The 15,130-nt window shown below is 48.1% G+C and overlaps 1 protein-coding gene across 1 annotated transcript; it reads left to right on the top strand.

Moving 5' to 3' along the window:
- Positions 1-1,409: 1,409 nt before the first annotated feature.
- Positions 1,410-5,810, top strand: Sfn (stratifin). Its single transcript, XM_015485445.2, has one exon. It carries the CDS (start codon positions 4,558-4,560, stop codon positions 5,302-5,304), a length of 747 nt encoding a protein of 248 aa, XP_015340931.1. The 5' UTR covers positions 1,410-4,557; the 3' UTR covers positions 5,305-5,810.
- The last annotated feature ends 9,320 nt before the right edge of the window (positions 5,811-15,130 follow it).

Genomic DNA, 15,130 nt, shown 5'->3' with positions numbered 1-15,130 from the left:
GCCCTCACCCCCCAAATCAGGCATAGCCATAGTCAAGCTGAGCAGGTTTCTTAAGGAGCCGTCTGGGGTGTTGATGACGCTGCTGAACAAGTTTGGTGACTGTTCTAAGCACAACCAGATTGACACTGTTCCCACAGCCCCATCCCCTCCCCCAGTAGGTAGGATGCAAGGAGCCTATATCCTTTGCCCCAAGCGCTGAGGGATGGAGCTGGCTCTGCACAACGCCATCTTCCTTAGAAGACCTAAAGGAAACCAGGCCAGGTGTGGGAAAATCAGCTGAGCCCAGGGCTGGGGGGTGCTTGTCTGCGACCTTTTATAACCAAAATAAAGATTCCCCTCTTCTTGCTGTACCCTTGACTGGTGCCACTTTTTACTTTGGGGTCTGCAGCCGGGTCCATGGTGGTATGCAAGCATGGCTGACCCTCACTCCCAGCTTTGCTCCAACATGTCACCTCTGCTAAGGAGAGTTAAAGGGAACACCACACAACCATGAGGGAAGTGGGAAAGTGGCCTAAAGCCTCTGCACTGTCCCCCCCAGAACTCATCACAATTCCAGAGACCTTTGAGCTTTAGCTGACCTCTGAACTCTGAAAGGCCCAGCCCAGACCAACACAGGGGTTAACTCCAGTCTGTGATCCACACCCCCTGAACTGAGCCCAGCCCAGGGTAACAGTCTCATGAAACCTTCCTCTCCCCAGCTGCCATCCCACATGGAGACACACAGGCATGCACACTGTACCAGGAGCTAAAAACTAATTAACTAAAAACCAGGTGTGGTGGCACAGGCCTGTAATCCCAGCAACTCCAGAGGCTGAGGCAGGAGGAGGATCTCAAGTTCAAGGCCAGCCTCAGCTGCAACTTATCAAGGCCCTATGTCAAAATAAAAAGTAAAATAAGGGCTCTCGGTGGAGCTTTGTGGTAAAGCGCTCCTGGGTTCAATCCTCAGTACCAAAAAGATTAAATAAAAATCTAATTACTGCTGCCATTTAGCAAGGGCTTGCCAAGTTCCAGGTCCATTTTCTCACCTTAACCCAAGAAGATGTCAGCTTTTGTTTTGTTTATCTTTGGAACTAGGGATGGAACCCAGGGATGTTTTACCACTGAGCTACATCCGCAGTCCTTATTTTACTTTTCATTTTGAGACAGGATATCACTAAGTTGCTAAGGCTGGCCTCGAACTTTTCGATCCACCTGCCTCAGCCTTCCAAGTAGTTAGGATTATAGGTGCATACCACCCGCACCCAGCTGATGTCAGCCTTTTTACAGGTGAGGGAATTGAGACTCCAGGAAGGTGCAGGAGCTGCCTAAGGTCATCCAGCTAACAGAGCAGCAAATCCAAGTTTGGAACCTGGTCTCTGCCCCAACTGCTAACCCTTCTGCATACCCCAGGAATGGATGAAATCTTGGAGAAGCCCTAAACTCTGCAGGGGTTTGGAGGTGGTATGGGCCAGCCTCCTTGAACTGATGGGAAAGTTGAAGCCCAGGGGCAGGAACGGACCTGCTAAGGCCTTATAACAGAGCTGGAATGCAGTCCAACACCCTGACCTCATTCCAGTCTCTCTCCATAAATTCCACACTATCTCCTAGACCAGACTGGAGATGTGGGGTACTCTGAGCCATAGCACCTTGAAGAGAATGGCCGAATCACTTAAAAGTAATCTAGGGTCCATTCCTGAAAGCAACTAGTAGAGAGAGCTCTTACCTACATAACTGGACTCTTATTCACAACTAAGCAGGAAGAGAAGGTACTAGAGCCTTCTCTGATCACTTGTTTAGTTTGATCATTTCAAAAACAGAGAAATTTACTTTGAAGGTCTTTCTGGAAGCTAGCCAAAGTCCCCCTAGTTGCAAACAGAAAACCCCATCTCTTTTCTCGGTGAAGATAGATACCAACTGGCTGCTGCTTTCTCTCTAGCACAGCTCTTCAAAGCCTATTACTTCAAAGCCAGCTAAGAAAGGACTGGTTGAATATGGGCCTGGGGATGCTCCAGGAGGGTGGGAAGGTGGCAGGCAGAATGAGGAAGGCCCCCCTTGGGCTGCAGCCCCAGCTCCTGTCCTGCTGACTCAGGCAGCTGATGTGGAGCTTTGTGCCCTGCCAGGGCCTGCTGCCTCCTGCCCGCCTGGGCTCCTGGACTTGGGAAATGGAAGCCTGAGGCAAAAGGAGGTAACAGACAGGAACTGAGTCAGGATCAACAGGCCAGAGCTGGCAGGAGGTGTCAGGCAGCCTGACTCCCAGTTTCATCCTGGAGCCTCAACAGAGGAGAAGGGGGATGAGAGGGCTTCCTTTCCTCTGCTTGGGTATGCTGAAGGCATGGAACCTGTGATATGAGCCAGGCCCCCTGGCTGAAGTGGTGGGAAGAAAATTCCTCCTTGATTTAGGAGAAACTCTGAAATTCCTAGTCCTACCAGGCTCCCATTGTCTTGGGATCCCTAGGTTTCCCCCAGGACTTAGGGAAGCCCAGGATCGATGACTAGTGCAAAAGAAGGTCCTTGAGGGCCCAGGGCCTGCTGAGACCAGAGGAGTGGCCTAGATGGAGAGAGGAGGCAGTGCTGAGGGGCTGTGACCATTCACTTTACACCTACAGGACCTGAGGCTTACAGAGGTTGTCACTTGGCCAAGGTTACCACGACTTGTAAGAACTGAACTCAGGCAGTTGATTCTAAAGATACAGGTTACTCTGTCTCATGGAAAACAAGGCATATTAATAAGTTGGAGATGATGGGGAAAAAAAAAGTCAGGGAGTCTCTCTACCTAAAGACACTCTCTGTAAGTGATATTCTAATGTAACTACTTTCCATCATTTTCTGTCAGTGCTCTGATGAGAGCAAAGCCTTCAGGATGTCAGGCCTAAAATCCCTTCTGCTTTCTTTTAAACCCTACAATATTAGCCCACATAAGTCCTTACTTTTTCTTGTGGCAAAGAGGCAGATCTCAACTTCAGTTCTTCAGAGTTCTGGGCCTCCAGTGGGCAAAGAGAGTGCTCAGATACTCAGGGGAGCTGGGGGAGACACAGGCCTGTGAAATGGTCCCAGGTCAAGGATCAAACTAGCTGAATCCCAGAGGGGAGTATCATCTCTGAGCCATTCTGAGCTTTGGGTAGGGCAGGGTAGAAAAGCAGGAAGCCACCCTCATGGGCCCAGAGCCAGCACTCTTAGTTGATTCTTGATGAAACTTGAAGACAGGACACCCCCCCCTCTTCAACTAGCAGCGACAGAAGGTTGGCAACAGAGGAATCTCCATCTCTGAGGCCTCTTTCAAGGGGTCAGAGATAGGGCCATGGTCAAAGAGAAGGAACAGGGAAACTTCTGGAAGACAAGTTTGGGGGAGACATCACTCAGCTCAAACTGCCGCCCCATAAAACAAAATGATATGTGTTGTAGCCATCTCCCTTGCCTCAGCCCCGTCTCTCCCCAGGTTGCTAGCGTTCCCCCCCAGGGGGATCAAACTGGACTGAGCACCTTGGTGGCCTGCTTCCCAGCCTCTGACAGAAGGCAGTCTGAGTCAGACAGGAAAATGGGACAGCCAACCAGCTGGGCCCCCACCCTTGGTGAGCCCAGCTGATACATGATAGTAGGCAGCTTCAAGGGGCAGGTGACCTGGCATGGAGAGCCAGAGGGTAAGTCCTCAGACAAGTGGCAACAGGCCACCAACTTGAAAGGGAAAATTGTGCTGTGATGGGGAAGGTGTTGAAGGAACTTACTGGGTGACTAATTACAAAGGCTGGGCTGGAGCGTCAGAGGCCACTTGTTAAACTCTTCATTAAGTGGCAACCTGAAAGCTCCTACCTATGCATTCTAGGAGCTCAGAGGGGACCTTGAGAGAGAATGAGGACCAGGGGATGGAATGATGTTTAGGTAGACTCAGGAAGAAGCCTGGAAGAAAGGTGTTGAGGGAAGCAATATAGGGAGCTGGTAGCTGTGTGACCTTGGGCAGATTTCGCCCCTCTCTGAGACTTAGTGTTCCCATCTCCATGGACCTATGCACATAGACATAATGGGAATTAAGTTAGATCAGGGATTTGAAAGTGCTTGGGAAACTATGATTCTATGGAAACATGAGCTATATAGCCTGAACCAAGGAAGGATCCACATTCTGCTGCTCCTGGCTTGCTGGACTCTGTCTAGGCTGAAGTAGCCAGGTAGCTGAAGCCATTCTTACCCCTAAAAGGGTGCTGGGAAGGAGAATCTGATTGGGGAATCCAGGCCACTTCCTAATGTGGGTACCCTTGCATTGCAACCCTGAACAGCAGGAGGCAGCCTGGAGCCCCCATAGGTGCCTGCCCTGGTGGAGCCCACACCTACTTTTCTCCTGACTGTCCTGATGACTCACTCACACATCCCAGCCCTTTTACCTTTAAGGAAGAGCCGGAAAGGGTGTGGGGAGAAGAGGAGAAGGAGGCAGGTCCTGGGCCCCAGTCCCGCCCCTGCTCCTCCCCACCCTACCCTGGGCCAGGCCACCCAGCCAAAAGGCAGACCGAGAGTCGGAGAGGCACAGAGTCCAGCATTGGTCCCAAGGCAGCCAGTTAACTCGCCGCCAGTCTGTCTGTCCCCAGAGCCATGGAGAGAGCCAGTCTGATCCAGAAGGCCAAGCTGGCAGAGCAGGCTGAACGCTATGAGGACATGGCAGCCTTCATGAAGGGCGCCGTGGAAAAGGGTGAGGAGCTCTCCTGTGAAGAGAGAAACCTGCTCTCTGTGGCCTACAAGAACGTGGTAGGCGGCCAGAGGGCTGCCTGGAGGGTCCTGTCCAGCATCGAGCAGAAGAGCAACGAGGAAGGCTCGGAAGAGAAGGGCCCCGAGGTGCGAGAGTACCGGGAGAAGGTGGAGACCGAGCTCCGGGGTGTGTGCGACACCGTGCTGGGCCTGCTGGACTCCCACCTTATCAAGGAGGCCGGGGAGGCGGAGAGCCGGGTTTTCTACCTGAAGATGAAGGGCGACTACTACCGCTACCTAGCCGAGGTGGCCACTGGTGACGACAAGAAGCGCATCATCGACTCTGCCCGGTCAGCCTACCAGGAGGCCATGGACATCAGCAAGAAGGAGATGCCGCCCACCAACCCCATCCGTCTGGGCCTAGCCCTGAACTTTTCCGTCTTCCACTATGAGATTGCCAACAGCCCCGAGGAAGCCATCACGCTGGCCAAGACCACTTTTGATGAGGCCATGGCTGACCTGCACACCCTCAGCGAGGACTCCTACAAAGACAGCACCCTCATCATGCAGCTGCTGCGAGACAACTTGACCCTCTGGACAGCCGACAACGCCGGGGAAGAGGGTGGGGAGGCTCCTGAGGAGCCCCAGAGCTGAGCCTGCCCCTCACCCACCTGCAGCCCTGCCCTCCAGTCCCCAGCCCTTCAAGAGGACTAGTATGGGGCGGGAGGCCCCGCCTTCCCAGACCCTTCCCAATGCTCTGCCCCAACTCCGAAAGCCTTGGAGGGGAGCAGTGGAGCTGAGCCCACCCTGGGCTGGGGATCCCACTCTGCATGCAGCTGTCAGGTGCTCCTAACGGCAGGTGGTCCCACTCACCCCTGCTCTCTGCACCCCCTTTCCTCCCGTCTCTGCCCCTGACTGGGCTACCCACCCTCCTGCTGTCTATTAGGAATTGAGGAGTGTCCCACCCCTGGTGGCTGAGAATGGACTGTGTGGCAGAGGCTGGAGATGAGAGAGAGAGAGAGAGAGAGAGAGAGAGAGAGAGAGAGAAGAGAGAGAGAGAGAGAGAGAGACTGAGTGAGATCGAGAGCGAGAGAGAATGAGGGAAAGCATGTCTGCTGGGTGTGACCCTGTTTCCTCTCAATAAAGTTCCTGTGACACTCCTTCTGTCTTTTCCAGTCATTGGCCATGGGCTGGGAGAGGGAATGACTTTGGACTTCTGGATTGGGGCCTGACCTCCCCTGGGGCTGGCTCCCGGTGGGGCTGGTGAATATAGGTGAGAGGCGGGAGTCCAGCTCTCTCTGACAGAGGGGCCCCAGACTGGTCCGGTCCTGGGAGAGTCAGGTGAGAGCTACTGAGGCTCTGAGGCTCCTCTGCCCGGCTGAGAAGATGAATGGGTGCTGCGGGGCAGGGGAAAGAAAAGCTCGGATCTGGGGGAGCCGGAAACCAGTGAGGTCTCAGGTGCGAGGTGTGAGGACAGCGCCGCAGGGATATGCTTCATTGAGTGGCACTAAGTACCCCAGACAAGAAAGCGGCAAACAGTTCCATCAAATGCTCAGATCTGAGCCAAGGGGTGCACGATCTGAGGCATTAAAAACCTAGACCTAAGAAGGGAACGACCCCCACCCCAGCGTATGGAGATGGGGACAAAAGGAGACGCGCGGGCGGGGAGCAGGCGCTACTTGGGTAGGAAGGGCCGCGGGCAGCCCGGCCAGCCTAACCCCGGCCTCCTACCCGAGCAGGTAACAACATGCCGCGCTCCGCGGCAGCGGAGCTCCGACCCTTGGTCCCGGCCGGAGACTGGAGGCGGGGCCTGGGGTCGCTCCCACCAATCGCAGGAGGGATCTATCCATGGTACCGCCCCCGGGACGCGCCTGGCCAACCCGGGAGTGAGCCGCAGCGCACTTGCAGCAAGTGCTGCAGCCGCGGATCTTGCTCCGCAGGCGCTGGACGAACTGACTGACGGAGCGACTTCCCAGCCGCCCGCCAAGCGCCCAGGGCGGCGCTTTCCCGGTTTCACTCAGACAAGTTACTACCCGCCTGGGCCGAGAGCTCGGCTTCCTCAGAGCAGCGGGACCGGGCGAGGCCGTGCGCAAAACGTAGTCCCCGCCCTTTGAGTCATCCGCTCACCTGGCGGTGCCTGGGCCAGGCTGGGTAGCAGGGTGGGCTGGAACAAATCACCTGGTCGCTCCCACTGCACTTGAGAGGCATCTCTGAACCGGTCGCCTAGAGACTTGCATTCTGCTCTGATTGGCTTTGCCACTTTGGAAAAGGCAGTATACTTATGTGGGCCTCAGTTTCCCTTCTGTACCATAAGAGGCTTGAACTAAAGGCTCTCCACACGATAAAAGTGAAAACGTGGGCTTCTGGAGTGAAACTGCCTGGGTTTGGTTCCCATCTCGCCTTGCCCAAGCCTGGTGACCTTGTTTGCCTTTTGGCCCTCATTGGCCCTCTCTGGAGGCTGAATCAGAAAGATAGCAAGTTCAAAGCCAGCCTCAGCAATGGTGAGGCACTTAGCAACTCAGTGAGAGGCTGACTCTAAATAAAATACAAAATAGGACTGGGGATGTGCTCAGTGGTTGAGTGCCCCTGAGTTCAATCCCTGGTACAAAACAAAAAAACAAAAACAGTACTTTCCTCTTAGAGTTGCTGTGAAGTTTGAGAAAAGAAATGCATGTAAATAGCTCAGGGTATGTGCTCAACAAATGTTAGCTATTAATCCTTCTAGAATAAATGAATCTAGGGTTTCCTCCAGCATTCTGGGCCCAAAGCAGAATAATCATCCAGGACCAGCACTGAAGAGCAGTTTTAATCCAAAACTGACTGCTTGCTTGCTTGTTTGCTGGGTCCCCCAGAAAGGCAGGCCTGACAGCAGGCTTCACTCCTCCACCTGGCAGAATGAGGGAACTCAGTCCAGCCTCATCAAGTTCCCCAGAGTCCAAATTTGGCCACATTCATGGGACTTAAAACTGAAGGGCTCTTGTCACAGTTCCTAATCCTACAGGGGATGCTTCAGGACATTCTGATGCCTTTTGGATTCCCTATTATCTCCCCTCCTTTCCTGGTGGTGTGTTGGGTTTCAAGGTTCCAAACCTGACAGACACTCTGTGCTAGGGCAGGTGACTCCTCTCAGCTCTGGAGGTGACCTGATTTCTCTGATCAGACAGGTCTGGTGACTTTCTCTTAATGGGGTAGGTCCTGGGAAAGGAACTCTTTCTTCTTTTCTCTCCACCTCTGACTTTTGCCTCTTGTTTCCTGACCACTCATATGGGAAGAGATGATGCTGGGCGCGGTGGAGCACACCTGTAATCCCAGCAGCTCTGGTCCAAAAAAAAAAAAAAAAGGAAAGAAAGAAAGAAAAGAAAAAAGAAATGAGAAAAGAGCTGTCCTAAGGTTGTGTGTTGCTGTTGAAGAATTTCAAAAGCAGATGCTGTGGATTACCATATCAGACACTTATGGCTACATACTACTTGGTTGAGGTACTGTAATGATGTCAGACCTTTTTGTCTGTGACATATTTAAACACCACCAAAACCCTAATCAAACCAAAAGTAAGATTTACTGCCTTCTTTTCCTGGTCTATGTTTGACATTTTGAAAATTTCAAGTCAGGCATAATGGCACATGCCTGAAATCCCAGCCATTTAGGAGGTTGAAGCAAGAGGATCACAAGTTCAAGACTAGCCTCAGCAATTTAGCAAAGCTCTTATGCCTTAGAGAGACCCTGTTTTAAAATTTAAAAAAATAAAAAGGGCTGGGGATGTAGCTTAATGGTAAAGCACCCCTGGGTTTGACTCCTGGTACCAATAAATAAATAAATAAAAATTTTGGTCCCACTGCTAATAGGTACAGGGTGGTTTTTGTTTGGTTTGGTACTGGGGATTGATCCCTAGGGTGCTTTATCACTGAGCCATGAACCCAGACCTTTTTATTTTTATTTTTAGATTTTTGAGACCAGATCTCACTAGGTTGCTTAGGGCCTCACTAAATTACTGAGGGTGATCTGGAACTTGTGATCCTCCTACTGCCCCAGCCTCCTGAGTGGCAACGATTACAGGCATGCACCACTGTGCCCAGCAATACAGGGTTTCTTTGGGGGTGATAAAATGTTCTAATTTTAAATACTGTGAAGTTGCACAACTTTGTGAATATGAACTGAGCTGAACACTGAAGAATGGTGAAATTTATGGTATGTCAATTATATCTCGATTGAAAAGTCTATCCAGAGGCTAAATGTATAGCTTGTGTAGAGTGCTTGCCTACTATGTGAAAATCCCTGGGCTCAATCCCCAGCAAGGATATTTTTTAAAAATCTGTCTCAAAAGGCAAAACAGATAAAAATGCCAAGTTCCTTTTGAAATTTCATGGTGGCTATCCATTACTTTCACTTGATCATTTTTTTAACCTTTTCCAAATTTCAAAGTCACATTAAGTCAAAAAAATTTTTTTAATATTTTTATTTTTTCTTTAGTTGTAGTTGGACACAATACCTTTATATTATTTATTTATTTTTATGTGGTGCTGAGGATCGAACCCACGCTCTCGCACATGCTAGGCGAGTGCTCTATCACTGAGCAACCTCAACTCCTAAATCAAAATTTGACTAGCTGGCCAGGCGCAGTGGCACATGCTTGTAATCCCAACAGCTTGGGAGGCTGAGACAGGAGGATCACAAGTTCAAAGACAGCCTCAACAAAAAGTGAAGTGCTAAGCAACTCAGTGAGACCCTGTCTCTAAATAAAATACAATATAGTACTGGGGATGTGGCTCAGTGGTTGAATGCCCCTGAGTTCAATCCCTGATACACACATACACACACACACACACACACAAAAAAAAAATTGACTAGCCACCTTCCCTTTCCTGTTAACATATAAACAGAGATAAGATATGCTGTTTTTACCATTTTTATTTATTATTACTTATTTATGTATTTATTACTGTGTTGAAACTTGAACTCAGGGCCTCATGCATATGAGGCAAGTGCTCTACAATTGAGCTACACCCTCAGCCCCTAACCCCTTACATTTACATAGGTGCATTTATTTAATTATAATTTCATTTCTATCTGATTCTACCTGTGAGTTTGCAGCTATATCCTGGGTTTATTTCTCTCATAGAGTTCCCTAAAAATGGTGTGTCTTATTATTTCTTTTTTCCCACAGTGACTCCAGCAAGACAGAACCTGAGTTTAAAACCCTCTTAAAAATGCCTGGAGTGAGGTTAGTGCCAGATTCTCTATTCTGGAAAAAGAGATACGGCTGGTCCTAAGATGAGACAGGGCTGTCTAGACAGAGACCAGGCTCACGAAGATTCAAGCAACCCCAGTCCTATCCTTTCTACACTGCCAGATTATCCTTCCAGGAAATGGAGACCCAGGGCTTATGAAGATTTCCCTCCTAAGAATTTGAGTAGCAACAGGGAAAATTTGCAATATAAAATTCTCTAGCAAAGGTACTACTGCCTTCTCAGAACAAAGCAGTTACCTCAGGTAAGGTCAAGTCACTGGGTCAGGCAGGCCACTGTGGTTCCTTCCAGAAAAGCAAGGTACTCCTCCCCATTGCTCTCTCTCTCTCTCTCTCTCTCTCTCTCTCACACACACACACACACACACACACACAATATCCAAATATCCCTTGTTTTTTAAGAAAACTTATTTCAGATGTTTGCACCAAGATTGCTCTTCTGACCATTAGTGCCCCTCTCCAGCTCTTGACTAGAGATCAGAGTACAGCTCACATCACTTATATGTGCTAAGTAGTTTCATACCTTAATCCTCACAGCAATGCATATTACCATGTTTCCTTTGCATATGCAGAGACTGAGGCTCAGAGCAGCTAAATCACCTAATAACTAAGGTCATAAAACTGCTTATGTGTTAAGAGTAGGAGAGGAGCTGACTTCAAGCCTCACGATCTTTAAGCAACTACAGTTATTTTCAAACTGTGTTTACAGAGCTCCCTAGAAGCTGCCATGGGATAGAAGCACAGGTTGTCTGGGTTTCCTATTTTCACACAACTTCGGCTAAAATAGCCACACATATGTCTGTTTTGTATATTGGAGTTTCATGAGTTAAAAATAAGTTTGAAAAGAACCACATTGTGCTGTGATACTCTGTTTCTGTTTGGACTTTCCAAGAAACAAGAAAGCCTTTTTCTTACTCTACTCTCAATCTGACCACTCCAGAGCTTGGCAGAAAGAAATTGTCTTAAATGATTGTAAAGTGGACCAGTTTTCTGGCTCACTCACCAAGTTAACGTTTCCTTGACCTGGTTCTATTCCTTATTCCTTTAAATTCTTCACTCTATTCACAGGGCCCACCTCACACACTCCACATCCCTGCTTTGTTTGGGGTAGAGAAGGCAGGTTTCTGAGGGCAGGTTCCCCTCCCCTTAGGATACCTGTCCACCCCACCCCCCCAGCCTCACCTACTCATTGAATCAGGAGCCAGGAATGTCTGTGGGGGCAGTAAACAGGTATGTCACCCTGGGGGTGCCAGAGGATGATTCATTTCTCATCTCCACCCAATCTTCTTACAGCTCTGGGAATTGTAACTCTTTGTCTAGAGATTAGAGAAATCCTGGACTCTTAAAAGCACGGAGTCTTCTAATCTGTGAGTGGTACTGCATTTAAAAATCAGATTATGGTAGCCAATAAATGTTTATTGTAAGGGAAGAATGGAAAGAAGGAAAGGAAAAGGGGAAGGAGGCAGATGGTAGGAAGGCAGGCACATTTTCTCTTTTATTTTCCAGAGAGAAGCTTCAATCTCCTTGTTTGACTACAGTGGGGACTGAATTTTAGCTCAAAATAGATTATGTGACCTCTGGTATGACTTACAAATTGGGGAAAATCTTTCTCAAATCCCAATCTCCCTCCTTTGCTGTTTCTGTAACTCCACAAAGCAGTGTGGAGGTGCCAGAATTAAAAGACTGGAAGAATTCAGAGGTCATGACCCAGTGCAAAGGGAAGCACCAGGAGATATTTCTTGAAGCTAAATTTACATAGCAAGCATGTTGCTTAGGACCTGATATTTACTTGGGATTTTAAAATTTTATTTAAAAAAATTTAAAGACATGGTCTGAGCTGGGTGCATACTTACAACTCCTAGTGACTTGGGAGACTGAGGCAAGAGGATTTAAAGTTCAAGGCCAGCCTCAGCAACTAAGCAAGACCCTAAGCAACTTAGTGAGACCCTGTCTCAAAATAAAAGGGGCTGGGGATGTGACTTGGTGGTGAAGTACCCTGGGTTCAATCCCCAGTATTGGGGTGGGGCGGGGAACGAGACAGCAACAGGGTCTGGCTGTGTTGCCCAGACTGTCTTTGAACTCAGGCTCAACCAATCCTCCCACTTCAGCCTCCCAAGTAGCTGGGACTACAAGCTTGTGCCACCATACCCAGCTCTATTTGGGATGATTTATAAGGGGTTTCTTCTTTCCCTCCTTCATATCTGCTTCAGGTTTTTGGAATGAGGAGGGTAAAACTGAAACTAAAACTAAAACCTTGCTGTGTATTCTCACTAGAGCATCTTATTAGTACTCAAATTTTATATATATATATTTTTGTTTGAGGTGGACATAACATCTTTATTTATTTTTATGTGGTGCTGAGGATCGAACCTAGTGCCTCGCACATACCAGGCCAGCGCGCTACCACTTGAGCCACATCCCCAGCCCCAGTACTCAACTTTTTTTAACCTCACAGGCGTCAAATGCCCAGCTCATCCAGAGCCCGTCAGTCTTAGCCAACCTGAACACTTGGGCCTCTGAAACTGTCTGGAGCTAGTTCCCTGGCAGGAAAAGAAGGGATACAATGGGTGGGAAATGAGACATGTGTTTTCCCTTATCCTCAGTAGGCATGAAGCCACAGCAGATGTATGCTAATCTGGGGTTCTCTTTTCTAAACAGGAGAAGAAGAGGGAGTGGGCAGCCCAGATCAGGTTGGGTCAGGGCTCAGTAGCAGGGGTAAGAGAAAAGAGAAGATAAAGGAGAGGAGGGATCCGTAGGAGACTTAATAGTGTTGGGTATGTCTGTCTAAAGTCACCCCCACCCTCTCAGGATTTTTTTTTTTTTTTTGGTGGCATTGAACACAGGGGCACTCTGAGCTATATCCCCAACCCTTTTTGGGGTTTTTTGGTACTGGGGATTGAACTCAGGGGTATGCAACCACTGAGCCACATCCCCAGCTCTTTTTTATATTTTGAGACAGGGTCCTGCTGAGGGCCCTGTTGAGTTGCTGAAGCTGGCTTTGAAACTTGAAATCCTCCTGCCTCAATCTCCCAAATTGCTGGGATTACAGGAGTGCACTGCCACACTTGGCCATTTAATTTTTAATTTTGAGACAGGGTCTTCTAAGTTGCCCAGGCTGGCCTCAAATTTGTGATCCTTGTGTTTCAGCCTCCCAAGTGGCTAGGCTTATAGGTTTATATTACCACACCTGGCTCCCTCTCAGGATTCTTGAGACAGGACAGAAAATCCCTCAAATCTACCTTCCCTTTCTTCTTCCTACAGATCCTGATGGAATCAAACTTCTCATCGTGAGCCAGCTGTTGGTGAGCATTTTGCTAACTCATACAGACTGGGTATGTTTCAGCACTGTGGGCTGTAGGGCTCCCTCCCTCTTAAGCCTTTTTGTTAGGCTGGGAACCAATGATCTGTGGTCCCTAGTGAGTTCTTCCAAATTTCACACTGTGTTCCAAGTATTGGAGTCTCCACTTCAGAGTCAAGAAATGCACAGATCCTAATGGTAAGGCCAGTAGAGATATCAGGAAGAATGACTCAGTAAGACATAAAGTGGCACTCTCTTTTTCTTTTAATATTTATTTTTTTAGTTGTAGTTGGACACAATATCTTTATTTTGTTTACTTATGTGGTGCTGAGAATGGAACCCAGGGCCTTGCACGTGCTAGGTGAGCACGCTACCACTGAGCCACAACCCCAGCCCTAAAGTAGCACTCTCTTAGGAAGGATTTCAGTAATATGAATCCAGAACCTGGGATATGTGAGCTATTTCACTTGAGTTAAAAATCAGAGACTCAGACAAAGATTAGGGTACAAAAATGTTAATCACAGCACTATTTTCCATTACAAAAGCTTGGTGTATTAGTTTTTCATTGCTGTGACAAAACACCTGAAAAATCAACTTAAAGGAAAGATCTATTTTGGCTTATGGTTTCAGTCAATGGTTGGCTGGCTCCACTGTTCCTGGGCCTGTGATGAGGCAGTTCACCATGGCAGAAGGGTGTGGCAGAGCAAAGCTGTTCACCTCATGGTAGTCAGGAAGCAGAGAGAAAGAAGAAGGGGGCCTGTGGACAACCACATCCCCAAGAACCCAGTCTCTTCAATTAGGTCCCAACTCCTATGGTTTTCATCATCTCCCAAAAGTCCATTTAAATTATGAAGCCATAAATGGATCAATCCACAGATAACATCAGAGCCCTCATAATCCAGTCACTTCCCAAAGGCCCACCTCTGAACATCGCTGCATTGGGGATCAGGCCTTCAACGCATAATCCTTTGGGGGATACTTCTTAATTAGCCATAGTACTTGGTAGTGACTTATAGGCTAACCATGGGAGTCTGGATAGGTAAACAAGGTTATAGCCATACCACCAAATGTTATTATGTACACATTAGAAAGGTTTTTATATATTTTTTAATTACATGGAATAGTGTAACTGAAAACAGTGGGATACAACTGGGTTCGGCAATCCCAGGTACTCTGGAAACTGAGGCAGGAGGACCACAAATCCCAGGTCAGCCTGGGCAACTTAGCAAGACCCTATCTCAAAATAAAAAGATCTGGGGATGTAGCTCAGGAGCAGAGCACTCGCCTCAGCTTGCACAAGGCCCTGGATTTTACTCCCAGTACCAAAACAAGCAAGCAAACAAGGCAATTATAAAATATCCCAGTGATATAAATGGTATCACCCTTATGTAGAGAAAAATAAGATTGAAAGAATACGTCTGAATCAGAAATTTATTATTGGCTGGGCTAAGCTACTTGGGAGGCCAAGGCAGAAGGATGGCAAGTTCCGGGCTGGGCAACTTAGCCAAATTCTGTCTCAAATAAAAAATAAAGGGGCTGGGGATGTGGCTCAAGCGGTAGTGTGCTCGCCTGGCATGTGTGCGGCCCGGGTTCGATCCTCAGCACCACATACAAAGATGTTGTGTCCGCTGAAAACTAAAAATAAATAAATAAATATTTTAAAAAAATAAAAATAAAAATAAAATAAAATAAAAAGGGCTGGGGATATAGTTCAATGGTAGGGTATCTCTGGGTTCAATTCACTTACCCTGCCCCCCAAAAAAAGGAAAAGGAAAAAAATTTATTATTAATTATAAATGCTAATGATTATTTCTGAAATAGGATTGTGGGTGACTTACTTCTTTTTTCATTTTCCAAGTTATTTTATCTGGAAAGAAAAAAAAATAGTCATAAGGTTGACTGCTGTGTGTCAGCCACATTGGAACATGGTCCTTTCCTGC

The sequence above is a fragment of the Marmota marmota genome, unplaced genomic scaffold, assembly GCF_001458135.2.
Source record: "Marmota marmota marmota unplaced genomic scaffold, marMar, whole genome shotgun sequence".
Lineage (NCBI taxonomy): Eukaryota > Metazoa > Chordata > Mammalia > Rodentia > Sciuridae > Marmota > Marmota marmota.
Note: the sequence above shows the minus strand (reverse complement) of the source record. Positions and strands in the feature narration are given on the sequence as shown.

Excerpts from the sequence above, each read along its gene's own strand:
- Sfn (XM_015485445.2), top strand. The coding sequence starts at position 4,558 with ATGGAGAGAGCCAGTCTGATCCAGAAGGCCAAGCTGGCAGAGCAGGCT.